The sequence below is a fragment of the Rhea americana genome, unplaced genomic scaffold, assembly GCF_003343005.1.
Source record: "Rhea americana isolate MKP2758 unplaced genomic scaffold, rheAme1 scaffold_14, whole genome shotgun sequence".
Classification (NCBI taxonomy): domain Eukaryota; kingdom Metazoa; phylum Chordata; class Aves; order Rheiformes; family Rheidae; genus Rhea; species Rhea americana.
The window spans coordinates 3,187,970-3,214,851 of NW_028185483.1; the positions used below are offsets into that span (position 1 = coordinate 3,187,970).

The 26,882-nt window shown below is 42.7% G+C and overlaps 1 protein-coding gene across 1 annotated transcript; it reads left to right on the forward strand.

Moving 5' to 3' along the window:
• The first annotated feature begins 6 nt into the window (after positions 1-6).
• On the forward strand, positions 7-25,622 carry MOGAT1 (monoacylglycerol O-acyltransferase 1). The gene is made up of 6 exons (XM_085298568.1): positions 7-134; positions 10,507-10,685; positions 11,103-11,304; positions 14,354-14,528; positions 17,832-18,031; positions 21,611-25,622. Exons 1-6 carry the CDS (start codon positions 41-43, stop codon positions 21,763-21,765), a joined length of 1,005 nt encoding a protein of 334 aa, XP_085154694.1. The 5' UTR covers positions 7-40; the 3' UTR covers positions 21,766-25,622.
• The last annotated feature ends 1,260 nt before the right edge of the window (positions 25,623-26,882 follow it).

The window sequence follows — 26,882 nt, forward strand, 5'->3', positions numbered from 1 at the left end:
GGCGGTGCGCGCTGCTCTGCCGCCTCCCGCCGCGCTCAGCATGAAGGTCCAGTTCGCCCCCATCAACGTCCCCCTCCGGAGGAGGATCCAGACCGTGGCGGTGCTTCAGTGGATCTTCTCCTTCCTGCTGCTCGGTAACCGCCTCGCCTCGCCCCGCGCCGCCCCGCGCCGCGGACTCTCCGTGCCGCCCGCGCCCGGCGGCCCGGCTGGGTCCCCGCTGGGTTTCTGGCAGCTAACGCCAACGCTTTAACGAACCTCGGCGCGGAGACTGGTACAGGACTAACGCTGCTTTCGCTACTGGCCTCGTAAAATAACGTCGTATGCTGTAATTCAGTAAAATCCCTATCTAGTCAGGTGATACGGGTTAAGCGACTAATGCTGATAATAAACTGGGTCAAATCCAGCAGCTTCAGTAAATTTATGAAAAATGACCTTGCTTGCTCTAAGAAAGTGATCTTAGCAATGTTACTAAGTAATCCTACTCCACTGCTTTTTTAACCTATTTTTTATATATATACATAAAATGAATTTTCCTAATATCTTTATTAATAGACTCCTATCACTAAACCTTTAATCACAGCAGCAAATCTTATTCTCATGGGTAGTTATCTTGAATTTGATGAAATGAGTCGCTTGATTAGGTGAGTTGGGCCTTAATCCTTTGGGACCAGGTCCATGGATTGTGTAAATTGGCAAGAAATTATTGAATATTCTCTTACAGAGCACGCTGCTCTGATGTATAGAGTAACTACTTTGTGTGTTATTGTACGTGCTGATAATATCTTATGCTTGTGCATGCTTTGGGATTTACAAGAAGAAGAAAGTGCGTGTATCTTCCTTGCATATTCTTGCAAATCTGTTACGCTGAGGTGTTGGTCTGATGTGTTTCAGACAACTGTTTTTGGGTGGTGAGAGCATAAGCTTGAGAGAAGCGTGGAAGGTATGAAGCTCTGCCACAAATGTGTTCTTAGCGTTTGACCATTTTATGTTGCCTCTGAATTGCATGCAGCTGGAATATAAACAGTTCATGTTTGTGACCACACTGCAAATAACCTGTGTTTTTATTCCTTAGTATTGAATTAAATCTTGGCATATTCCATCACTCTAGTCTAGTAATAATGCAGTGGATATTCAGTGGCAGTGGAAAGAAACAATTTTTATCCTAGCCTAATTGGTAACGATACTGCTACCTCCGCAAGAAGTACAGAAAATCATATCATCTGCTTACTAGAAACAAATGGATTTCAGAAAATTCACTATTGCTACAACTCCACAGAAAAAGTAGGCAGCTGTCTTCTGCAGCTGGCGTAGCTTGTGAATAAATGCCAAGAAAAGTCAGCAAGGAAGTTTCCTTGTTTCCTTATGGCTGGTTAAATCAAATAGAGTAAATACATGTGACTGAAGGCGGGGGGAAGTGTTTGCAAGAGTGTTCTATTTTTTATATGAATTGATACTAATAATAATCTGTTCATGCTTTTCATAGGGATGCTTAGCTTTAGCGCTATTAAAGGTGACCTTTTCATTTTGTATGTGTGCCTCTTTGATCACAGATGTAGGAATTGTCATGTCAAAATATTTCACTTAGTTCCAGGAAAACTCACTGTTTGAATCCTAAATATCTTTAAGAACTGAAGATTGGGTTAATTCCTAATATTCTGGATTGCTAGTCTGTCTGGATGTCTCTTAGCATTTGTCTGCTAGTTACCAGTTATGGAAAGATTATTTGCTTGTAAGCTCTTGGATTCAAAAGTAATGCTTTCAAATCACGTGAGGAATGCTCATGTACAGCTGAAATATTGTGTGAATTCAGCACAGGAAAGATTGCGTGGTTGTTTGTTTTTTTAATTAATTCAATTAATTAATTAATTAAATTTTTAATTAATTCATTCATTAATTCAGTAATTTTAATTAATTCATCTTTATATGGCTGAAACTAGATTATACCAAACAAGCTCTTCTGTAGCTTCAGTCTGTTCTATGTAAAAATATCTGCTCGTGAAAAAAATGAACAGATAATATCATATGATTACTAACTGTTTTGCATTACAGATCTCATTAGTTATTCCAGTTAAACAGTGAATAAATAGGGTACTGATTTAGTTCCTAAAATCATTCATGTATGTACGTGGTGAGGTGCCATAACTTAATGAAATAGACAGGCAGATAAGTAAAATAACTCTTAAAAATTAGTGCCAGAAAAAAGGAAAGCTGAATCAGGTAACGATGTCCTTTAAATCTGAGAAGTGGCATGTGAAAACAGGATTAGACATACAGAGTGAGTCACAAGAGTAACGTGGATCAATTATAACTTTAAATCCATAATATTACTTTGTTTTAAATCTCAAAAAACTAGCATTAATTGTATGTTCCTGGCTATGAATCCTGAGAAGTAGCTGAAGTAAATGCAAAAAGCTCTTTGTGTTGGTCTTTCACGTTCCTCTCCAGGGCTGTCCTGCTGCATAATTTCCTGAGATCAAGGAACTGATGATTGAAAAGGCCCTTCTGCTTGTGTGCCTGAAAACTACACGCAGTTTGGCTTGAAATACACATATGCAATACTTACTGTCAAATTGCAGTTGCTTATCACCATTTGTAGAAAGAGCTAATCGGTCAACTAAAACTAAACAGATAGCTGTGATAGCGTGGTACAAACAAGTGAGCTCTGCTTCTTTGCACTGCTTATTAGCTTGGGCTACATCTGCACTTTGTACAAGCACATTGCTTCTGCTTCAGAAGGCAGGCAGAACAAACATGCATCACCCCCTGAAAAGCCGTGTGGATGTACACAGAATTTCATTAAATACAAAAAGGACCTCTTTAAAATTCTGAATGTAAGTTCCTGTGCTTTCTTGGTCTCTGCTTTAAAAAGCTGCCAAAGTTTGCTCTCAAGCAGAAAAAACAAGCTTTTATTGTAGCAGTGGTTCTTCTGCTGTTATTTATCCATAAGATCAGGGAGGTGACAGTAGAAGTAAAAATTAATTCTGTAATGCTGTGATCTATTTATAGGAGTTTGTGGATTAGATAAAAGAAATGTCCATCTCAGTCTCGCGTTCTGCACGATCTGAAACTGCCCTATGTTTTAGTCTCTTATGCACCCTGAAGTGCAACAAGTTAAAATAGTTAGGTAAACTTTTATTGGGGGGGGGGAAGTGTTTTAAATGGACTTCTTTCTTTTAAAAGAAAAGCGATATTAGCCTGGAGTCTAGAAAATTAAGGCTATTAAAACTGAAAAACAACAAGAGCTTAAAACTATGTGGTTTCTTGCAATGTTAAACAGAAATCCAAAAAAGCTTCAGACTGAAGAATAATTTCAAGTCATTAGTGTTTCACTACTGAAATGATACTTGAAGTTTTGCAATTTTAGATTACCTACTTAAAAAAAATAGCTGAAAGACAAATTTGATAAATGTAGATTTATGCCTGTAATTACTGTTGTTAGAGGTTTATTGGCTTAGTCAAGCTGCTGACAGTGCCAGGGCAGACCTGGCCGGTGTGAAGCTGGTGCACAGGCTGCATCGTGCCTGCCTCTGAAGCTGTGTGGCAGTATTTGCTTGTGCTCTGGGGCTGTGCTGGTGTCCAGGCAAACAGCAGGCAAAAAGTCACCTGGAGAGATTAAATCCAAAAACCTTCAAGTACTGCCAGTCTGGCTGTGGGCTATAGCAAAGAGATTATATCACTCTGTTTTTGTACTTTAGTTTTTACAGTAAATATACCCAGAAGAAGTTGTGACTATCTATGTGAACGCAACTAGTGTCACTGCTGTTCAGCTTGAAGTCATCGTTTTTAGGCTTGGAAATCTCTTTTTAAGAATCTTGGTCGAACGCCCTTTTGCAAGAGTTAACAGCATGTCTGATACCCTTCTGTTAGGAACCCGTTTTGCACGTGTTTTGGTCCTCACACAATAACTGAACAGTGATTTACGCTTGCTGTGTAACTCAGCTGCGCTGGGCGCTGCAGGACTGCACGTGTGAACGACGTTCAGATGTAGCACTCGGGGATCAATGTCTAGGCAGAAGGTAAATCAAATGGTTCATGTTGAACCAAAGCACTTTAACCAAAGAAAAATGAATTGCTTTGTAGGTGTGCAGTTTTTTTTTGTTGTTTGTTTTTTTTTTTATTTGTTCTTAAATTAAATTCAAGGAGGCCACCGTGGAAATACTAGAGATGTTTTTTTAAAAAATTGGAAATTGGAAATGGGAAATGTATAAAGTTTTTGGGGGACATTCTATGACTTGGAGATTGCAAGGAGTTGGGCAAAATTTGCATGCAGACTTGTTCTATATTTTTTTTTTTTTTTTTTTTTGTTTTGTTTTTCTTTCTCTCTAATCTGCTCTCTGGAAGAAATGACAGTGCATTGCACAAAGTGAAGCTAACAGGCAAGCTGGCAGCTTCTATGGATTTGATGTAAAAAGAAACACTGGAATTCAGCATGCACAGAATTAAATGCAGAATAAGGTAACTTAAGGGGTTTCTTGGTCCGAGCAATGAGAGATGGAAGTGAGAGGGGGAACTTGAACCCTCTGACAAGAATCCCAGGACTCAATTTCCAGATAAGGCAGTGATAGAGGGCAACGGTGTCTCTTTGGTACCTCGTTTATGCCATACTTGCAGGTCAAGCAGTGCTGGGGCCAGTCCCCTCCTTTTTGGGGACCTGGGAGGTGATTGCAGTGCATGTGCACAGGGAGTTCATTTTTAGTGTGCATTCACAGTGCATCCAAGGAATTTAGCTATAGGTTCATGAGATTCTGTATTGACTTGTAAAATAATAATACAAAAATCAATATGTAATAACCATATGCTAATATGCACAAGGCTACAAAGTGACATGCTAAAGACATTGGTGTATATTAAAGTACATCCTGTTCTCTAGCAATTAAACTTCTGTGCATGTGTCACGTAGGATGAAACACTGCTAATTAGATTTGGTTGGAGACAGTTTTGAGTTGTGGCTGTGACTTCCATAAAAAAATACAAACGATGAAACACTTGCCAAGGAATGGGATATTGCTGCTGTAAAAGTAAGTTGCTTAAGTGAAGAGAAAGCAGATGTGCAGCATAATGTGTTAAAACAACACCCCCCCAAAGAAAAAAAAAACTTGTGACAATATTTAGTTATCTGGTGCTGATTTAATTCTTCAGCTGTAGCTGACTGCAGCTGCCATCTCACTCCTCTTCGAGGCCTTCCTTAAAAAACTGGCTTTTGTTGACTAAGAAAACTCAGCTAAACTGCTCTGACCTCTTCCTGCCAAGCTGGCTGATATTGCTACCTTGTTTTTGTCTGTCTGTCTGCGCTTCTCTGCCCCTGACATTTAATGCTGGCCCTTGGGCAAGGACGGTTGTATGGTCACAGAGAGTAACAAGGTATTTACTGATGCTTGGCTGAGCAGTACTTTTAGGAATGCTACCTTGGCTACCTGCATCTTCAGGAGGAGATTTAACCGTGTCTCTGAATGTATTTGCTTTTTGTCCCTCTCAAGAGCAAGAACAGAAAAATGGTCGGGCCTGAGGACCGCCCGGCGGGGCGTTCTGTAAGCGAGTGTAAATGGCGGTGAATGCTTAAGGGGGAATAAAATAAATGGGAAATACAAAGGCTATAATATATTCCCTGGTGTGCTGTCTCAGCATCTGGTTATCGCTAACTTGGGGATTTACTAAATCCAGACCTTGGTGACTAACGGTCAGTAGTGCCCAGTTCGCTGTATCTCTAGTTAATCAGTGTTTGTCAATGGAAGATCAGCTCAGTTGGGAACTGGAGCCACATTCCAGAGTAAACGAGCCTTTAAGCCGCCCTCCAAGCCTTTGCATCCAAAGGTTTGTGTTTGTTCTTGTGCTGTTGTTGAAATTCAGCTGCCTTGGAAGGAATACTCAAATATCCGTGTGATTAGGACTCCTGCTTGTAATCAATAAACTGAGGAAGGACCTCGACTGCAATAAAGACTGTGTTCTGCAAGTGCTGACTTCCTTGCTGCTGTCACCCCTGAAATAGCTGCCATATATTCATGTTGGCTTCAAGTGTTTCCCAGCATGGTTAGTTTAAATTGCTTCCCAGCTTGTTTTTGCCGGGGACTCCATAACAGGTAGCAAGTGGGAGCACGTTCCTGTGCTTCTGGTGGAAATCCGTGTGTAGACAGACTTGCACAGGCTAGTGGGATCTGAGCAGCGTAGTACTAACGTTCCGGATTACGTTTTGAAAGAGGCTCTCCGTGTAAAAGCTGGGGGGTTGTACTCTGCAAGCACAAGGAAACTCGCTTACCGTTGCCTTGGCAGATTATTTCCCCTCAGGGGGTGCACGCGCGTGTCCCTGTGTTGTGACTATTGGAGTCCATTTGCTGGGCATGTTCCTTCATGTAAAGTTCAGTTCTATCCTTTACCATTTATAAATAAGTTATAAAATATTCTAGAAAGTTTTTCTTCCTCATAAAAGAATTCACTAAGCAGGGACAGTCAGTGCTGCATGTCTTTCTGAGGGTCTGCCAGCATCAACTATCGGTGCTACCTTGAGGGATAATAGAAAGGAAAAAAAAACGCACTAGGGATTAAAACTTCACTGTGCAATTCTCCTTCTGTGTTCCCTCCAATATTGTGTTTCTCAAGCATCCACCTCGGAAGTACTGCTGCTCTGAAGCCTTCTGAAGCCCAGGAAGGGACTGTTCTGCTGTAGGTACGTCACTGTGGTTGTTGGAGAATATGCTATCTTTCATTTTTTCCCCCGTGGCTGGAAGGTAAGAAATGAGATTTTCAGCTTGCTTTCTGCCCTAGGCTTGCTTTGTGTGTTGACATACACTCATAACGCCTAGAGAAATATAAATACTTAAAACAACATCTCTCTCTGCGTACTCACTAGCACGTCGGTGGATCCTGTCCTGGCTATCACGTTGTTTGCGGGGCTAGGTCCAAATCCCTGAACTCCGGCAGCCTTGGGCTGATTTAAGCAGTAGCAGCACAATGTGTTTTCAGAAAGCTTCGCTAAGGGCTGCAGTTAGAGCAGGACCTGCAGCGCAGCTCGTTTCTGAGCTGGCTCCGTTGTCGAGCAGCTGAGGGGTCTGAGCGTGAGCTGCTTCATTTAGCTTTGTGGGATGCCTTGGAGAGCTCGCTTCTGGTTTGATTGATGCCAGCACCGGCCGCGTGCGACGTACCTGTGCTGGCTGCGCACGGTCGCTGGCTGCTGTGAGAGTAGTGGACAAACAGTGTTGGAGTTTGTGGCCTTCAAAATAGATAGTACTCAAGCATTTTTGGCTCCTTATTAATTGCACATACATTCTCGGCTTAAAACTGCGTGGATCACCCTTGTTTTCCCACTCAATGTGCTCGTTTCCTATTTCCTGTCTCTGAGGTGTTAAACTATTCTATGAATTTGATGCCCACGACTGCAATTTCAGAGCCTGTTTAATGAGGGGAAGCATTAGGCATTCAAGCACTATTGGTCAGGATGCTTCTGGTGCTCCTGCCACCACTATTTATAGCATTTTTCATCAGTTTCTCTCAACAGAGCAGTATCTCCGTATTATAAATAGGGAAATGGGGGGAAAGGGATGTAAGCTGACTTGCTCGGTGTTGACTGACAAACTTGGTTTTCAGAGTCCCATGGTAGCATGTTCTCTTCTGACCGGTATTGTTTCCCTCTTTCCCAATTGTTCCAATACACTGCAGAGATAATCTTCAAAGCTTTAATTCAAGCTCAAGCAAAAAGATGACACTTCAAGTGTGTACTGGAAGCGTATCCAAACTGGCAAGGATACAGTGAACTGATAAATTACAAGTTGTTCCTCATTTGCCTGGAATTTGTTCATGAATTTAGGTAATGTGGTTGTCACTTACTTACTCACTGACTTCCTCGAAGGAGGAAATACTGTTTTTGTGTTTATAGGCTCATTGGTTTTGAGTCATCGGTATTTAACTCATCTTACTGACTGTTAATGCACTGAAATAATGAGGAGGTATAGTAACAGGAATTTGTTTCACATGTCTCATTGTAAATGCACTAATAAATGGGCCTTGTCCTGCAGGATGCTCAGCTCCTCTCAGCACCTCACACATGCTCAGGGACATGGGATCTAGCTCTGTTTTAGCTAAAGCAAAGCAGTGAGCTTATGGACAGAACCAGTAAGGTTGGAAGGGACCTTTGGAGATCATCTACTAGTCCAGCCTCCCAAAGATTTCCTGGTGTTGGTTCCAGTGGGGCTTGAACCCAGGGCCTTCTGCATGTAGAGCAGATGTGGTAACTACTACACTATCCCTCTACCCCATCTCCTTTGTAACCCTGGCATCCTGTTGAGATTATGATACCTAGAAATTTGTTTAATTTCAGGATCTCTTTTTCAAATAGCAGATATTAATGACTTTTGCTCAAAATATTCCTGTTCCCTATTTTGAACTGTTGCAGCGTGGGCTTCGCAGCAAGTTCTGCCTCAAGAGAAATGAAAGTTAGTGTCAGATTCTTCACCCATTTGACATTTAAAAATGTTTCCTAGGACTCAGTGTTGCAGTTCCTGGGAATTTTTCATGTTGACTTCAAAGGTCTTAGTTAGCTGTGGTATTTTTCTGGAGCTCTTACTGAGGTGCTAGTTTGGGCAGGGCCAGTGTTGCCTGGTTAAGCAGAAAGCAGAGTGCTTCCATAGCGATGGTCCTGAAGAATGGGGTATCCTTTAAAACAGTACAGTTAAGCATTGATCCCATTCCTGTTTTTGCTTGTGGTTGTTGCCTTCTCCCTTCTCTGGAATGAGTGAGATTCCTTTTGTCCTGCTCATTCTCTATCAGTAATGGGAATATTCATCTCTTCTGCTCAGTCAAATCAGCAGCTTTCCCTGCTTTGCTGCTGCTGCTGGATTCTGGTAGTTCTCACTTACCCCATGATTATTGATGTTTATTCTGGGGACAGAGTCAAACTGGAAGCAAGATCAAGTTGGAAGAAGTTCAGAATTAAGTATGTATTCACACTGTAGGAAGCGCAAGAGTGCAAATAGGCTCCATGAAGCTCTGTTCTTCAGCGACTAGAAACCTGTTTATTACAGCCAGTCTACTATGAGTAATTTCTGCTGGGGAAAATCTTGAATGAAGCTGAACTGAACCAGGCTGAGCTGTTCTTGCTCTTGGTCTATCTGCTTATTTCTGTGTTTTCTGCCAAAATTTACATTGTTTTAACGAAATTGTTGATTGATGTACTTCTGTTGTTCTTCACTGTCTTTGCAGATGTATTTAGTCCAATATGTTTCACTGATACAGCTCCCTTTAGGATGTTACAAGATATTGTCCTCGTGAAAGCCAGTCAGCTGTGGGCCATACAAAATACTTCATAAAAGTTGGCTTGTACAATATCACAGAATAACTCCTGTATAATACAACTCGGCATGCCGAGTGTTGTGGTGGAGACTCGGTCTGGGCTTGCTAGCCATTGTGTAAATAAATATATGCCTCCAAAGCCCAGGCTCCCTAACAAGCTCAGAGTTTGACATGTGCTGAATTACTCCAGTTCACGAGGATGACGGTGCCTGTGGATTACTGGAAGCCGGAATAACCAGCCTGAGGCAGGGTGAACTGGCGAGCGGGAGCAGCAGGTGCTGGCTGTACCCCGCTTGGGCTCGCATGGGCACTGCTGCTTGGTTTGCTGCAAGAGGGCACAGTTTGGCAAGTCCTATAAAGGCAGTGTTTCCATAGATGTGGCTTGGGAGTTTTCCTGAATAATTATTTTAGGATTGGGCCCCCCAAGTAACATGTTCTGTTTAATCAGATACTTTCTTTTTTCTTTCTCCTGGCTTTTTGAACTGTGTATAATGCACTTCCTTTGTTCTTGTAGGAGGATATTACAATTCTTATTAACCCAGGTCTGAAAGCAGCAGCAGGTAAAACTGCTGTCATGCTCCCACGGAAATGGTGAGTTTCCACGTAGCGGCGTGTTTGGAGCCTGAACTGGAACCTGCTAGTGTTCTGGTCTCGTCTAGTGCGTGTCCTTGCTTAGTCGCAGAGTGCTTCTCACAGGGGGTCAGAACTGTTATCCCTATTTTATAGGCTGAGCAACACAGGGAAAAGGATTTGCCAAACACTACTCCCATTAGAAAAGAGATCTTGCTGCTGTCTCCTCTCACCTCTTTCCTTCCCCAGCTTCGCTCCCCTCTTCTCACTTGCTGGAGCATCGTATCCCTGTTAGCACTTGCTGTCACCTTCTGTCCCATCTTAGGGAGACCAGCTGCTCTCCACCAAGTATTAAATGTTCACCCTTGCCATGGGGAGAACCAAGTGTGTTGGTCCTCTGCTCCTGCTTGTTTTTATTAAAGTAAACCAGCATCTTCTCAAGCGTATTCATCCAGTTGCGCAGTGGAGTTGGACTGACTGATGTGATGCCTCTTTGGTGGTGAAGCAACATCCACGCAACATGGAATAAGCAAACTTAAATTTGTACACGTTTTGAACAGCATCCACACTGAAAACAGCAGGGCTGAGAATTCAAGGGCTTGCAAGGAGACGGTTATGATTAATGCTCCTCATGGTTTCCTTTTCTGTCTCTCATAGCGGAGTTTTGCTGTGGGATCTTCGTAATCTTGATTCTGGGCAACTTCTGGTTTGTCGGCATCTTGTACTTGCTGTGGCTCTACCTCGACTGGGAAACGCCGTGCGCTGGAGGGAGACGGTCCCAGTGGGTCAGAAGTTGGACTATTTGGAAATACTTTAGGGAATACTTTCCCATTAAGGTGAGTAAAAGGTTTCTCAGGACAGCTAGAACAGCCATGAACACCACCAGGCATTGAAGACTTATCGTTGGTAAAATTCAAATAGTTACTTCAGAGTGAACAGGACTTCTTAAAACACGGGGAGTCTGAGACTTAGCAACAGCATGGGGGGATAGGAGTCGATTTTCCACGTAGGCTATGTGGTCACAAGATAGTGCTCCAGTACAGTAAATGTTACAGAAATGATCATTCAAGATGGATCTATTTTAACTTTGTTCAGGTGTAAAATGGGGCAGTTTAAAGCCCTCAGAAGAGGGAAATGAATTGTCTCAGTTCTGTGTCCTGTCAATGTGCACCCTCCAAATTTTATTTTACTATATTTGAAAGTCTCTGTGATACAGACATATTATAATCTCTTATACCATCTCATTTTTTTAGCTTATAAAAACTTCAGATTTGGATCCAAATCACAACTACTTGCTTGGCTTTCACCCTCATGGGGTGCTGGTAGCTGGAGCCTTTGGAAACTTTTGCACCGGGCCAGGTTTTGAGACACTCTTTCCTGGCATTACTCCATACCTTCATATCACGCCCATCTGGTTCGGCTGTCCCTTCTTCAGAGAGTATGTAATGAGTGCTGGTAGGTAAAAGCAGCGTGTCTCAGCTATTGCTCAATATTGTACCTTCCACCTAAAATGTAGAATCTGCTCCTGTACCTATCAACAGTAAGTTGTTATTTCACTTCTATTAGATCAGCACCAGCCCTAAGTTAAGCCTCTGTTTTATGATGAACTGTTGTTGCAAAATAACTTGAAAGATTTTGTTAATTTTGCTGAATTATATGTTAATGTGTCATTGTTTAAAACTGATTTCAATGAAATTCCTGATTGTTCTATTGAATCATAACTGGCAGTTACAATACAGCTAGATCCACTGCCGCCAAGAGCTTCACTGCAGGAAAGATTCACAGTAAGTCTGTTTTTGTAGTGAGACTATTCCCAGAATAAGATCTACTGAATCTAAAGCTTAACCTCTTCAAGCATGAGTGATAATTACTAAATTTTGGATGTTAGGATCAGGCTATGTTTTTCTATCTTTTAAAACATACCTATTTTAACTAACATTAAATGATAAGTCATATAATAACTGATCATTGCAGATACTTCTGTAAATGTTATAATGCTCCTGTAGCCCCCCCCTTTTTTTCCTTTCTTTTTGTAATTATCTGATGCTTCTAGATATGGTGAGAAAGGTAGGAAAGGGAGTAGGAACCAAGGCAGTCTGTGGCTGCGTGGTTTTGCATCTGCTGTTATCCGCCACCCGGCAGAGAAGGAGGAAGGAAGAGTGGCCTGCAGCGGCTGCAAGCTCTCTCTGGGGCGTTTGAGTGCCGTTTTCCGTAGCTTCGTCTCCCTTCTGCACCCAGCTGGTTCCCCAGACCCTGCTCTGGGGCTCTACTTCGGCGGCCGTTGGGCCATCGCCATTCCCGCGCCCTCCCCTAAATGTGCTGTGAGCACGACCCCTTTCAGTTGTTCTCAAATTGGGGAAATGATAGAGAGGCTTTGGGGGTTTCTAGGTGTAGATGTTGGCCACGGCTGTGCTTCTTAGCGCTGCCAAGCTCTGATCACGCACAGAAACAACCCTGCTTCAGGGAAGGTTCTCGTCTGGGCAGCGAGGAAGGGATGTGGCACAGGTTCCTCCAGAGCTGTTGTGATGCCCCAGTGCTGGCTCGTTTCTCTGTTTGTCCAATTTTTTTGTTTATTTGATTGGTTGTTTTTTTTTCTTTTTGAACAGAAAACCCAACAGCCCTGAAATGACAGAACACACACTGTCCGTGTAGTAAATGGAGCACTTGAACCTGCATTTCCACACTAACATTCATATAATTAAGCCTTTTTTTTATGAAGAAAATGCTGTTCTCTCCTTGAACTATGAGGCTACAGTGCTAGCTACTAGTTACTTTCAAGAAGGAGGTGTTTGAAGTGTAACACTACTTAGTCATTGCACAATGACACTTGAAAAACAGATTGAAGATAATATCTTGCTCGAGAAGCTTAAAGTCCCACTAGGTACAAGTATTTTTCTAGTCAGAAGTTAATTACCTACTTCTGACTGAGGTCCTATACTTGAAACTTGTGTAATTGTAATGATGATGTAAACTCTGAGGACAGAAAATTTTTCTCTGTTCTGTACAGCACTTGTCATAAAGGGATCATACTCATGACTGATAATGCAGTAATAATAAAATACAACAAGTAATAAGCTGTGGGGAATAGAAGAACAGGTAACAATTAGGACTAGTTCCCTCACAACAGCTTAATACAGGAGTTATTTTACTTAAATTCATTAAACTACAGTAGTTGAGTAAGTACAGTCAAGATAAATCTGGACAAGACTAGATCTGGGAGATAGAGCTGTAGCTTTCGAGTCCAACTTTTACATGAATGCTGTGATTTCCAACAAGCTATTCAAGCACTCCATGCTTACAGACGTGCCTAGGATGCAGTTCAGATTCACGTCAGAATTGCATGGCCTTGGATGGTTCAGCATCACAGGAGAATGTCCTTCCATAAGAATGTTCTTTTTGAGGGGATTTTTTTTCAGGTTTGCAAAGTTAAGGGTTTAGTAATTATGGAAGATGACAAGTTTAAACATGGCTCAGCCTGTTTTTTTGCCATCTTGACCTGTAAAAACAAATATTTACTTGCTAGATGAGAAATAAGCAAAAAGCAAACTTAAGAATAGTCAGCATCTTAGCTTGTTTTTGACAGGTGGCCCAAAGTGGACCTTCTGTATAATAAAGGTTATCAGTCAGGTAATAAACCACTTATGAAATCTTTGTGTTACTGAAAGCTATGCTTCTATCACATTATTTTTGGCTTTTGCATAAATGGTACTGGTACGAGCCTTGTAAGTAAAACCTAGGTGGGGCTCAAAGGAAGTCGGGAAGGCTTGGAGAAGGGTTCAAAGGGAACAAGGGCCAAGCTGACGTTAAAGCCTCGTGCAGCAGTGTGCCTCAAATTAGCAGTAGCTGTCTTGGCTGCAATATCATAAAAGCTTCACGTTCTGCTGTTCTAGCCTAAGTAGATTTATGAGTGTCAGATGCTGGTTGCTAGAGGCTAAGCTGGTGCAGTCACTGGGAGTAGCACAGCTGAGCCTCCACCGCTGCTTCTGACGCTGTGGGGCCACTGCCTTAGATGGAGCTGCTGTATCCTAACTTAGGAAGGAACGGAAGGGATCAGCTTGGCCCTGCAGATCCTTGCTTAAGGTAGCAAGTCCTCTGTCTATTCTGTTAACCCCTCTGCATGCATTTGTTTATATGCACCTGCTTCTGCAGGGTTAGCTGCAGCCTCTCTACAATATCTGCTGCAATTTTACTATCCTGTACTTGGCACAGGAGTCTCTCTGATAAGGAGTTATGTTGGCAGAAGAGCCTCCTCTTTCCTGAAGATCTTGTAAAACTTCTGTGGTAGGCAAGCAGAATTTAGCTCACCAATGGGAAATCAAAGGGTGTGCCTAAGACTGGATCTGTTGCAGTAAGAGGTTAAACCTATATCTTAGAACAAACCCATAGCTCTGTCATGTGATATTTAGAAATATCATTTATGCATCATTTACAAATATTCCTTAAATTCCACTGTAATCCTGCGTGAGGTTCTACTGAGTCACTCTTAAAATGTTTGCTCCCGAAGGAATTGTTTCCGCGTCCAAGGAGAGCGTCTCGTACGTGCTGAACAACGACGGCGGTGGCCACGCGTCCATCATTGTGATCGGAGGAGCCGAGGAGTCTCTGAACGCACGTCCTGGAAGTTTAACGTTGAACATCCTCAAGAGGAAAGGTTTTATTAAAATGGCCTTGAAACATGGGTAGGTTTCTTATGGAGACTGTTCTGATAAGCATGCTTTGAATTCAGACCGATTCGTAAATATAGTACATGTTACATACAGTAAATTCATAATTAGAATCTGAAAGAGTCATTTGTGTATGAACATGCAGATATCTGAAACAGGAACAAGTCTGAGCATCCAGATCCAGTCTGGGAATGTGGAAAGCTCCTTTTTGCCTTACATAATTTGTAAGCAGTAGGTGGAGATATTAACATATCTTGGTTATTTGTTTCTGTTGTTTTATATTGCAGTAACAAAAAAAAGAAGTAGTAATTGTGAAATGATATTAGTAAACCTTTTATTGCTGAGTGACTCAGATGTTGTTCTCTGTTCTGTAAATTGAAGTTACATTAAAATAGTATTTCCATATCATTTTAAGCAAAAAGGTTAGAAAGCTAGGCCTTGTTTTATTAAATCACTTCAGTGTAGTCCACGAGTATTTTTCATCTTTATTTTAAAGACTTTCTTTTGAAGCTTGTTATTTACAAATGTAAATTTCTGGTAATTTGAGGTGTGAATCTTAAAGAAAAATTAGTGTTTTTGTTTTTTTTTTTAACTGACAAACATCCATCAGTGTGTTACTGAACAGAGATGGCATTAATCTTTTGAGTGATTTACATAATACGAGCTATTGCGTTTGTGTTGCACTGTTCTAGGTGCCTTGAATATTAGAAATATTGGAACCACCGACTTGTTCCTGCTAACCTTTCTAGATAATACCAGAATTACACATTGATATGCTAAGCAATAAGGGGAAAAAAAATCTTAAACTTTGATTTGTATCTTTGATTCAAAATCTGTAACAGTGTGTGTTAATTAGAGGAAAAGATGGTCGCTGAGAAGAGTGCTCTGTTTTCAGGCAGGCTGCTAATGTCGTCTTTATTTCTAGGAAATATTCTGTGTCAGAAGATTCCAATTTTTTTATACATTTCCCTAGGAGTCTCATAAAGGACCTGTTCTCCTATAGAGAATAATATTTTAGTCCAATTTGTACCCAGAAATAAAACTTGCCTAAATGGGCCTTTACTCAATCCCTGTTTGACTGCTGCTTAACCCAGTAAGAATCCTAACCACCATCAGTAGTTTATTCCTTACCATAAAGTTTACAAAATATTTAGGTACTTGTTTAGGAGCATATCCAGAAATCTCTCCAATCTGACAGATCACAAAGGTTGGTGCTCGTCTCCCATGTAAGCTGCTCTGGATCCAGAAACGAGATACTCCCATCTCTCGTGGCCCTGATTTCACAAGCAGCCCTAAGGCAGGCGGAGGAGCCCAGGCTACTCGCAGAGCACGCGGGTGGCCTTTATCTCCTCCTCTGTCAAGTCCTGTGCTTCGAGTGGTGGTCCTCCTCTTAGCTAAGGCGGCTCAGCGTTTACAGCCCTCGGCTAGAATGAAATGGGCACCAGCAGACCCCCCGCTCGACCTGCCTGAAAGGTCCTCACCGCTAGGCTAATTATTCTGGGTCTGGGCATCTCCTGATGCTTCTGATCTGCAGCATCGAATATCAAGAGAGGAAGGGGCAGTGCGGAGCGACGAGCCCTGTGCTCCCCACCCTCGCTCCCACACTGCCCATGCAGAGAAGTGCGGCTGTTCCTGCGCTGCTCTTTTTAAAAATGTAGTCTGAATATATGCGCAGAAGTCCTCTGGACTCCTAGAAAAGACATTTTGGTCCAAGGTAACACAATACCTAATACAAAGTAAAGAAGTCCTAAAGACGTAAGTGATGAATCAGCTGACTTATCCTTAGTTTCATAATCAGAAGTTACTTATTTCTTTGTTGCAACCTCCTACCTAGTGTCTTGCAAAAGCCTTTAGTGTGCAGATTAAAACAAATCCCACAGTCTCGGGGTGTACATAAAGATGCTATTGCACCATATGATTCTCCTGTTTGTTTTAATGTTGTAGTAAAAAATGGAGTATATACCGAGCCATGTTATTTTCCAGGCTTTCCAATGTTTCCTTTACAGGTAGTGGGGTGATAGATGAGAAATACTTGAGAAAGCAGGGTTTAAGCAGACATCAGTCAGACCCGAGAGGGGGAATGGTAGTACTCAGGAAGCCTGAGGCATGAGGAGCTATGTAAGCTCTTCTTCCTTCCATGCGGGTGGTTGTGATTGCCCATGGTATTTCCAGCCAGCGCCATCCTCAGTGCATCTTCCTTGGGCATTTGGAGTTCTTCAGTAATTCATCTTGACAAAATTACTAGCAATGCAGCTGTTTTACAGTTAGGCTTTCATCAAAGATAGTGTAAGCTCAATAGCACTGAAGTACAGAAAGTAAGATTCAAGTAAAGCAAATAAAACCCACTGATGTCCATCAGAGATTGGTTAGACTTCTTTTGGCCTTTAACATATATATTTTAAGTTTAAACTGTATAATCTGTTTTAATGAAACTAAACATTCAAAAAAGAAAAAAAAAATGCAGGCAAGGTTTTGAATAGAGTTGGAGTTTTTTTTGTCTCTCTTGTTGGAGACAGCTGCACTGATTCCATCAGCCTTAAGTAGTTTGTCCAGGAGGTAGTCAGTGCCTTTCCTCCCAAGCCAACTCGTGAACTGAACAAAAATTCATTAAGCTGTGCAGGAGCCAAAGTGAATTAGTATAACTTCTGCGGGTACGATTTGACTTGTGATAGTAACAGATTAAGGCTAGTGTTTTTGAAGAAGCCTGGAGGAAGTAGGATTTTGCCAGGAGTTGGTCACCAGGCGAATTTGGCATTGGACTCGTGCCTGTGAGAATGTCTACTTTTTATCATTTTTTTTTTTTTGTGCTGAAATCAAGTGCGTGCATTACTCCGGTCAAAAGGCAGGGGAAAGCCAAGATCTGACACTGCCCAGCCAGGAGCATTATCAGGTTAGCAACAAGGCTTCTTTACGTGCCAAAGGAGAAAATGCAGTGAAAACCGGGCTGGGCTTGCTGAAATACTGATGGATAAGATTATAATTATGATATATGTGTAATTATATATTTTTATGACTGTGACTAGTCATAAAAAATTGCAGCAGGTAACAATCAGCTAAATACTGCCTCAAAGCTAGCTGCTAGTTGTGTACGAATGACTAAAAAACAAAACAAACCCCCCCCCCCCCCCCCCCCCCCCCCCAGCCCCAAGCAGCTACATTTCAGAAGGGAGTTGAATGCCTGTTGCTGATGAACTCTAGAGCCACCCGAGTTTGCTGTGCCAGCTATTGGGAAGTCTCCGCGCCGCAGGTGGGAGCTGCGCCGCAAGTGCAAGCGGATGTGGGATTCTCCAGTGCTCATTGCAGTTCTGACTTCTCCAGGGCTCATCTGGTCCCAGTGTTTTCCTTTGGCGAAAATGAACTATTCAAGCAAGTTGCAAACCCCAGGGGTTCACGGCTCAGAAATATACAGGAGAGGCTGCAAAAGATAATGGGCTTTGCTCTGCCACTGTTTCATGCCAGAGGAGTATTTCAATACAGTTTTGGCTTAATACCTTACAGGCAACCTATTCATACTGTTGGTAAGTTCCTTGTGCCTTTTCCAATGCTTTTTTTTTTTTTTTTTTTTTTKGTTTAAAAAGGTGAAATTGTGCCTCTAGTATCTGTGTAAATTTGTAAATTTGTTTGAACAAAACCAGTTGGCTACTGAGCATCTAAGGCAACCATGTGAGACTTGAAACAAATCTTTCATAATTTTTTTTTTACTCTCTATTCTCGCCCAGCTGAAACAAGGGAATCCTTTCTCCCTTCCCCCTTTCTGTCTTGTACCTAATCTTATTCTTCATTCACACTTCAGCCAGTGGCTCGTATCCTCGGGAGTCCTCGAGGGACTCGAAGGGGTCATCCAGTCCGCAGAAGAGGGCTGACGCGGCTCCGCAGCTGCTGCTGCCGTTGTTTCACAAGGTGCCCAGCACCTTCTTTTCTTAGCCCCGCAGAGAAAAAGCAGTTTCGTGTTTCCACTGGCCCCAGGCCAGCATGTGGCACCACAGCCCGGGGCCACGCTGCTGGCAGGAGCTCCTGCCACCGTGGCCTGGTGTGCGCCGGGACCCGGGAGAAGCCGAGTCCTTTGGGGGGCTGCTCCGTAAATGCCGTTGCAGCTCCCGGGGGGTTTCCTCTGTTTTCGCTTTTTGCCATGGAAAGGTCCGTTTGTGTTTAGGTGAGAAGTGCAGGCTGTATTGACAGACAGTTTGGAAGAGATTTTTTTGCCAGAAGTCTTCATTCCTGGTCATCATCTCTCACTGGAGCATAGAGGTGAACATCTTTAGACTTTAATGGCATTTACTAGTGCTGTGGACAGCCACATCTTTAAAAAGTTGTGCGGGGTGTCATGTGAGGGAACAGCTAGCTGCCTATGTGTTGGATAAATCATTCCTAGCGAGATCCTGAGTGAAGTCTGTCCAGAAAAATAAAGCTGGTCTTACATTCCACATTATCGCCTCAGAGGAGGGATGATATGGTTTTAGCATGAGGCAAATAACGTGAAACTTAACGTAAATTACTACTACTTCTTTGTCTTACACAAAGACCTGTGTTTTTACTAGGGTATATATTTAAATATTTTGAAAAAGATTTAATTTTGAAAGCCCATATTTTGTCTAGGCAGGCTGAAAATGTTGCTTATTTGAAAACCAGAAAGTTTTCAAAACATGGGAATGAAAATAAGGCATTTTCTGCACTTTTTCATTGGGTAGATGACATCAAGACTTGTGAATTTAAAATGTCTTTTACTTTGAAGCAAATCTTCATCACTGTTTTATTTACTGCCAGAGCAGGAGTGTGGTCCATGGCTAAAGCACAGGAGTGCTACAAATCAGCAAGGCCAGAGTCTTGCAAAAGAACTTGTTATATGACCTCATGAAGTCCCTTATCTATAGTGTCTCTGTTTGCTCATGTTTGCAAACTATTACAATGTCTCTGCATTCCTGGAGGGCCCCTCGGTATGGCTCAACAGGGCTTTGAAAGTGTTAGCTCAGCTACTGCGGAGCCGCATCCAACTCCACCCAACCGGTTAGCCGTGCTGACAGTGTGGGTCAGGTATCAGCGAGTTGGCCTCTTTCAGGGGCTGGAACTGATCCAGAAGCCTCATTTCCTAAAGCATGGAGGCACAATTCAGAAAGAAAAAAATCAAGATCTCGGAAGTCTGAGTGTGAGTGCTTTGGGCTGCACGAGTAAGAGTAATCTGGTTTTGCTGAAAATTACTGCTGCTTTTCAGGAATAGAACCAACTCTAAAATACGTGATTGGGCGGTTCCTTCAAAGCTGCATGGAAAACCAGGGAAATCACAGTTTCCAACTCCCCTGTTAGGAGGGCAGACAAGGGGTGGGGGGGTTGATGCGTGCTCCTGGAAATCCCTTATCTGATGTACAGCGATTTCATCCTCCCAGCGTCTTACCCAGTCCAGGGCTGTGTTCTGCCCCCTGGCCGGGTAGAGACTGAATTTCAGCGCTGCGTAGGGCCGGAGAGCTCTTGGCAGCGAAAGCTGCAGCAGGAATCTGCAGAATCGACTCCTTTGCAGACGGCTACACCTGCGCTGCCTTTTACCACCACCTCCCCATCTCAGGTGGCAACATCTGCTGAAAGGGATTGCCAGGTGCCTCTGTCAGGCACCTGAAAATCTGTTTAAGTCGTTTTTCCTGCAGGCTTCCTGTGTGCTCTTGGCCAAGCCTGTTAAGCTCTCAAGGCCTCCGTTCGTTTTCAGTGAAGGAAGAGCAGCTATCAAAAACGGTAGGGGCGGAATGGCGTAAGGAAGACCGGGGCCGCTGGCGGGCTGCGGGCTTTGTGACCGCCGCTCTGCCCTCGGGGCTGCGCCGGGCGCCGTGGCGCGCGCGCTCTTGGGCCTGCGCGCATCGAAGCGGGGCGAGGACGGATTTCGCCTAGCGCTTCACGCATGGAGTTGTTTAGGTTGTGCTGGTACTCGCAGGCCGCGTACGTCTCAGAGGCTTCTTACAGGATTTGGGGGGTTTTAAGTACTACTACTCCCGGGGCTGGCGTAACTGAAAAAAAATACGGTACAGGTGCAGTGGTGGGTTTTGTATGATTGGAGGTACCTGTTTTTCCTTTTATGCCTCTGTCTGGCTGAGGCTGTCACTGTCCTCTCAGTCTCTCTCACGCTGGGCACGGTTAGTACTCAGATCAGAACAGAAGACAGTGAGAAGCTACAGATATTTTAATTAGCGTATGTTCTTGCGCTTAGAAAACTTCACCTGTAGGGTTTCAAGTTTTCCTTCTTTTTTCCCCCTGTCTTAGACGTGTCCTGAGCCCGTAAGGATTTGTAAGAGGTTCAGATTGCAAAACCCACAAACCCTAAGGGGTGAATGGCAGTTTACCTTTGCAATGAGAAGCGTCTTCCAGCAAACTCTTGATTTCTGTTATTGTTATTGATTTCTGTTCAGTGGCCTGAACGAAAGCCACTGACTAAAACGGAGCTGGTGGAAGAGGAGAAGGCTGAGGCTGTTCCACAGCTTTTGACCCAGAGTAGCAATTCCGCTTGCAGTTTTTTACTCCTTGCTGTTACTGTTAAAGACAGGAAGAGCTGCAAAAAGCTCTGACTTATTTTTCTGAGCACAGATGAACCAGAATAGTCCAGCCTGGAAAACTGCAACTCACTAGGTATCCGTAAAAATGCTTTAGCATCAAAATGTCTCCTGTCTCACAAGGGTAAGCCTAAGCACTAAGACATGCTCTGGCCAGTACCACGGGCCTGAGCATTTACGCTGCATGTATAATTTTACACCTATTTTTGAACTTGCTCTGCAGGATGCAATCCCAATGGCAGGTCAGCCCATAATCCATGCAGTTGTACATTACTGTGCAAACTGTTCCCTCAAGTTAGAGCTAACCTCCCTCATTTGTTCTGCTGCTGCAAAACTGATGAGTGCGTTTTGTTTTTAACTCATTTTGTCCGAACTCAAGCAAAATGTGGAAAACCAGACCCAGGACTTTGGTTTGTGAAAGGTGGTATCAGGTCCAAGGCTAAGAGAATTATGCTGTGATTTTGTCACCTCCCTGGGAGCTATGATGGAGCTATTACAGGAGGGAGGGTATTTTTACTTAAATGAGATATCAATAAAGTTAACATTGCTCATGTGTTTAATTTACAGTGGGAAGCCCGATCCCTGTGAAACAGAATTTGAATCCTACCACTGAAGAGATTGAACAGCTACATGAGCTATATCTACAGAAATTAAGTAAATTATTTGAAGAGCACAAAAGAAATTATGGGATCCCTGAGCATAGATCTCTTGTCTTTGAGTAGTGAATTACAATTTGTGATTACACGATCAGTTTGGAAAAAAAATATTGGATGCCGAAAGAGGTCGGTCTTGCAATCTGTGTTTTGCAACCTGTAATTGTTCTTGTGTAAGGAATAATTTTAAGAAGGGATTGTTTGATTTTTATCTTATGGAAAAAAATCCTTAGGGTGTGATCCTGGAAGCCACTGCTGTTTTGAGTTGTCCTTTTAGATTCACCTGTACTAAAAATGCTAGTGAGAGACTCGGCACAGATGTTCTTACCACCATGGATGTAACCATATCTTGAGCAGAGGAAATCGCCCTAGCATGAGATCAGGAGCAGGAAAAGTATATGTCCCTGAAGTATCTAGTTAGAAGTTAAGAGACTTACTAGCACATATCAAACATTACATCAAGTTGTTCTTTGAATATCAAAAAGCTCTAATGCTCTTCCATAGAGATGAAGTCTGTTTTCAGTAGAAGGCTGAAACATTATGAACCATTTACACAGGATTTCAGGAATACTATGAGCTTCCTGCCCTAATTAAGCTATCAGCAAAATTGGTTTCTTTGACTTATGGAGCAGACTAAGCTCTGCTGGAGGAAGAACAATGTTGTTTTACATGCGTGCAGTTGCTGGGTGGTGGGAAACACTAAATAATGTGACTTTTTTCTTCTTTTGGACAAGCTGTACTTTAGAGCATCAGTTTGTAAGATGATGCAGCTTGGTTTGGTAGTTTTAGTCTCGCAGGAAATGGCAGGCACAGTACAGGAGGTGTTTACCAGTGAAACTGGTGGGCGAGTCATGTGAATTCTGCATGTTATGCATATTCAAAATTCCTCTTATGCTAAGCTAACATTCCTTCCACAGAAGGAAATGAAGCCCACTTTGTTCAGTCTAGTCCTGAAACTTCATCAAGGAAAGTGTACTTGTAATGCCTTTTTCTCCTCCTCACCCCCCAGTACGTGTGGATGCCATCTCTCCTAAGACCAAAGGATGGGGAAGCAGACTGTGAAGTTTCATTCTTTTTTCCTACTAGTCTGATGAACCAAATTGTACTCTGCAGTTTCCTTATCTGGAAAGCATGGGGAAAGCTGTGCATCAGTGTGGCACAGCTGTAACTGCCAAGGCAATGTGAGCACAGTGCTAAAGTGTAAGCACTAGAATTTGAGAGAAGGTTTTTCTTAAGTATGGGTATCTATTAGAAAAAAAATAGAAATCTTGGCAAAACTTTTCCAGTTAAAATCCCTAGGCCTCCAAGATGATGATGTGTGAAGAGAATTATAGTATACTATTATATTTTTATATATGAGAAATTACTATATTTGTAAATGCTTTCTATCTGCACATGGACTCTGCAGATCTGGATTTATTGAAAAGTGTGTGCTTTGGTTTAAGCAGGTTTGATGCCTGTATCAGGTGCATGTCGTGCAGGTGCTCTGATAGGACATGCATAGGCTTGTTGGGCAGCCTGGGGCATTTGCAGCTGTGCCAGTTCAGCAGCGACACACTCTGGAACTAGCCACTAGTTGGCCCCACAAAGGCAGTGGACACGTGTGCTCGCTGGGCTGGAGCCTTCCCAAAAGAAACGTGATAGTGGTTTGGGGAAGCGTTAGAACTCTAGGGAGAAAAGATTTTTAACAAGATGAAGGTCTTCAAAAAATAAAATAAAAGCAAGGAAAAAAAAGGGGGGAGTGTGTGTTGGAAATAACTCCCGAGGAGTGGACTCTCCATGAACAAAGCCCCAGTGTTGAATAAATATTTGCCAGACAAGGCTTATGGATGTTGGTCTAACCTGTTCCAAAAATCCTCCAGCAACAGTATGGTTTGCTTAGGAGGGCTGTGCCTTCTGGTGTGCATCTGTCATTCAGAGATGACCAGTGCTGAGCCAGTGAATCCTGCCCTCACTTTTTCTAGGGCTATAGCTGTCCTTTTAGGAGCTGGGATGAGAGCTGGAGTTCTTGATGCCTGGAGAAGTAGCTCTCCTTTCTCTGACAGACTGCTGTCAGCATGCCCACAGCTCATCTCTTCTGTACTTCAGCTCTCTTGGTGCCAAATGTGCTTCCCCTTACTTTCCCAATGCTTTTGCTGCCTAATGATGGCTGTGTGTGATGACCATGAGTGCATACAAAATTTTCAAGGGCTTCCTATCACTGATCAGAAAGAGAGATTTTAGGATCAGGGCTTGAAAAGAGGAAGGGCTGTCAGCATTAATGTTTGGCATGAGCTTAAGGTCCAGGACTATTTCACCTGTTCAGATAGCAAATATTTAGGGAGTCAAATATCCCAGGTTTGATACCTGCAAGAGGCCTTTAGGATGCTGAAGGCTCTAAGTGATGAGCCCTGAGTAGTCACTGACCCAATTTTGTTTATCCAGCTGTGTTTGAACTTGTTTTTTGCTGCTTGCCCTGATGAGTAATGCTCATGTAGTCATGAAAGACAGACTTGGAGTCTGTGTCAGACTGCTCTCTCCTAGATCACCTGATCTAATAAGATGCTTCCTCCGGTATACAGTCTGTTTTAATCCTATTACTTTAATGATACAGAAGCTCAGGATGTAAATTTTAAAGCCATAGTGTAGAGTTGAGGATTGGAACTGCTTGGATTGTTGTTGATTAAATCAGCCTCAAATTCTAGGGAACACGAGGATACTGATTTGGGGGATGGAGGGGGAAATATATGATCCAGAATGTACCCTATGTATAGACTCACCTCTGAATTCCATGAGAAAAGTGTTTGTGGGTGCTAAATAGTATTCATAACTGGTATGGTTAAAACAAGTAGGAATTGTGTTACTCTGGCTACTAATACTGTCATTGATTTATAACACAGAAAGATGGAGAAAAGAAAAAGTCTCCACCTAACCTAAATATGTATTAGTGCCCTGCATATACAGTTGCTCTGTAACTGCTGCATTTTGCCTATGCTGGTCCTGCCAGCTTACATTCTGTTAACAAATGCAGCTAGGACAGGACTATGTTTAAACAGACTATCAGAATCTAAAACTGATACGCAGATTTCCTCTAAAATATTTACCTTTGTGATAAGGTAAAACAGCCCTACAAGACTGAGCTAAAGACCATGGACAACTCAGAGCCCTGGAAGCTCTGTTGCAGGTAGCGCCAGCGCTGATCTGACCATTGCTGCGGCAGTGAGGAGGCTTGCTGTGTGCTGCCAAGAGTATCAAATCAAGCTTCCGTGGCAGTGCAGGCTTGACAAAGCAAGAGGAGGTCAGTATAGAAACAGCGACCCTCCCCCATGTTCTCCCCTCCCCACCCCCAGAATCTACACTCAGAAGAATCATATTCCTGGTGGGATGCCTGTGCCTATGCAGACCTGTGGTGCAGACCACTGAGAAGTGGGTGTCCGTGGCCACAGTTATGGATTAGGTGCATGACCTAGGCAGATAGCTTACCTTTTTTCTCCCTAAGGATAGACTACAGAGGTGAAACTTGTACCTGTGCCCTATCACCTTCTAGAGAAAAGGATTAGCAGTTCGTATGTGCTCACATTGCACAGGGATTTCACCACTTTGCTGACTTCACTCTGCAGAAGTAACTCCAGGGAAACAAGGCATCTAGCAAAAGGATAGATGCTCTGCCTCTACACCATGCAAATACTGCCTCTCCAGTGTACTGAAGCTGTTCATGCCTGCCTGTTCCCTTGCGGATAAATATCTCTTCACCAAAATATGTCTACAAAAACTCCTTACACACAGAATCAGTCCTCGAGAACTTTTATCTCTTGAACTACAAAGCTTATTTTACACTCTTTGATACCTTTGTGACTTTTCATGGTACCTGTAAAATAACAATTTTAGTTGTTACAATGATAGCTGTAGCTAGGAGATGTGAGACAATAAAGGTTTGCACCAAAGTGTTTCTGTTGAGTGGATTTCAAATATTTGTCATTGCTATTGGGAAAGAGGTTGGGACTTTATCTTTAGGCTCTTAAGAGCATAACTGAATTCAGAGGTTGTATTAGAACAGCATATAAAGCAGCTAAGAGGGCAGTGGTCATAAGCATGCTGAAATCAGGGGTCACTGAAGGTGGGTGGACTGCTCTCTGCAGTTTCCTCAGGGATCGCTTGAAGCTAGGCTCCTGCTGTGAGTCCAAAAGGGTCGGAGGAATGAGTGCCCCATAGCAGGGAAAGGTTGGGCTGCAGCTGTCCATGGCTGTAAGCAGGCACACAGTACCTGCTGAATTATGAAGCCTGAGAAGAGTTAATGGTGTTTTGTTACTGTTTAAATACTCTTTTTATGGAAGGATCCCACCTTGCATTTTAGTATGCTATAAAGGAAAAGAATTGGTAAAAGGTAAAGTGACTTTGGGTTGCTTTGAAGGAGTCTCATCATACATGTGGGTGTGTAAATGGGAGGTGTGTTGTAGTTTACCAATGGATGAGCATCACATCTTGTTTTTTTGTTGAAATATTGAAAAAGCAAATTATACTTGTAAAGCTAGAAACAGAGAAAAACGAGGAACAGGGAACAACTGAACCTTCATGCTTTCTGAGGTGCTGCAGAAACTCTAATCCTGACCATAGCTGTCTGTAAGAGGTAAGCTACGTTATCTCCAAGCTAAAGAGTTGATTCTGAAGGGAATCTGGTGGCCTGAAGGATGTACATGTTTTTTCAGCTGATCCTTCTTCAGGTTGGTATCAATTTTGTCAGCTAAACTGCTGGAGCGCTGCCTGGATGGGAGATCCCAAGAGTCCTTTGTCTTCTCAGATGGAATACAGCTGTAGCGAAGGAAGCGGAGGAGAAAAAAAAAGGAAATTTACCTAATTCATTCGTATGCTGGAAAAATACATCAGTCAAAAAAGTAACGAAAGAAGGTGAGGAACCATATCCTTTATTGGAGCCTTCCATACCATAACAGTAAATTTCACAAATAGAAAATGTCTCTGAGGTGGCCTTTTGCAGTACAAAAAGAAAGAGGTACTCCCTGATGCACGCTGGGGTCCAGAAATGCTTGTTGTCCTTGTGTGCTAAAGTTCAGCCTGGCAACCAGCCTTGTTTCTTTTCACTCTTGGGCAGTGGTAACAGGAAAAATTGTCAGCCAAGTCACGCCTTCTGTTCATACAATTTATTTTCAGTTAAATCTCTTACTGATGTGAATGGAGTCCTCTTGCTTTTT

What these genes read in the sequence shown, in the direction of transcription:
- MOGAT1 (XM_085298568.1), top strand. Translation starts at nt 41, where the DNA reads ATGAAGGTCCAGTTCGCCCCCATCAACGTCCCCCTCCGGAGGAGGATC. An exon ending in CTTCTCCTTCCTGCTGCTCG is followed by an intron (nt 135 to 10,506) that starts GTAACCGCCTCG and finishes TGTCTCTCATAG; the next exon opens with CGGAGTTTTGCTGTGGGATC. An exon ending in GCAACCTATTCATACTGTTG is followed by an intron (nt 18,032 to 21,610) that starts GTAAGTTCCTTG and finishes TTTAATTTACAG; the next exon opens with TGGGAAGCCCGATCCCTGTG.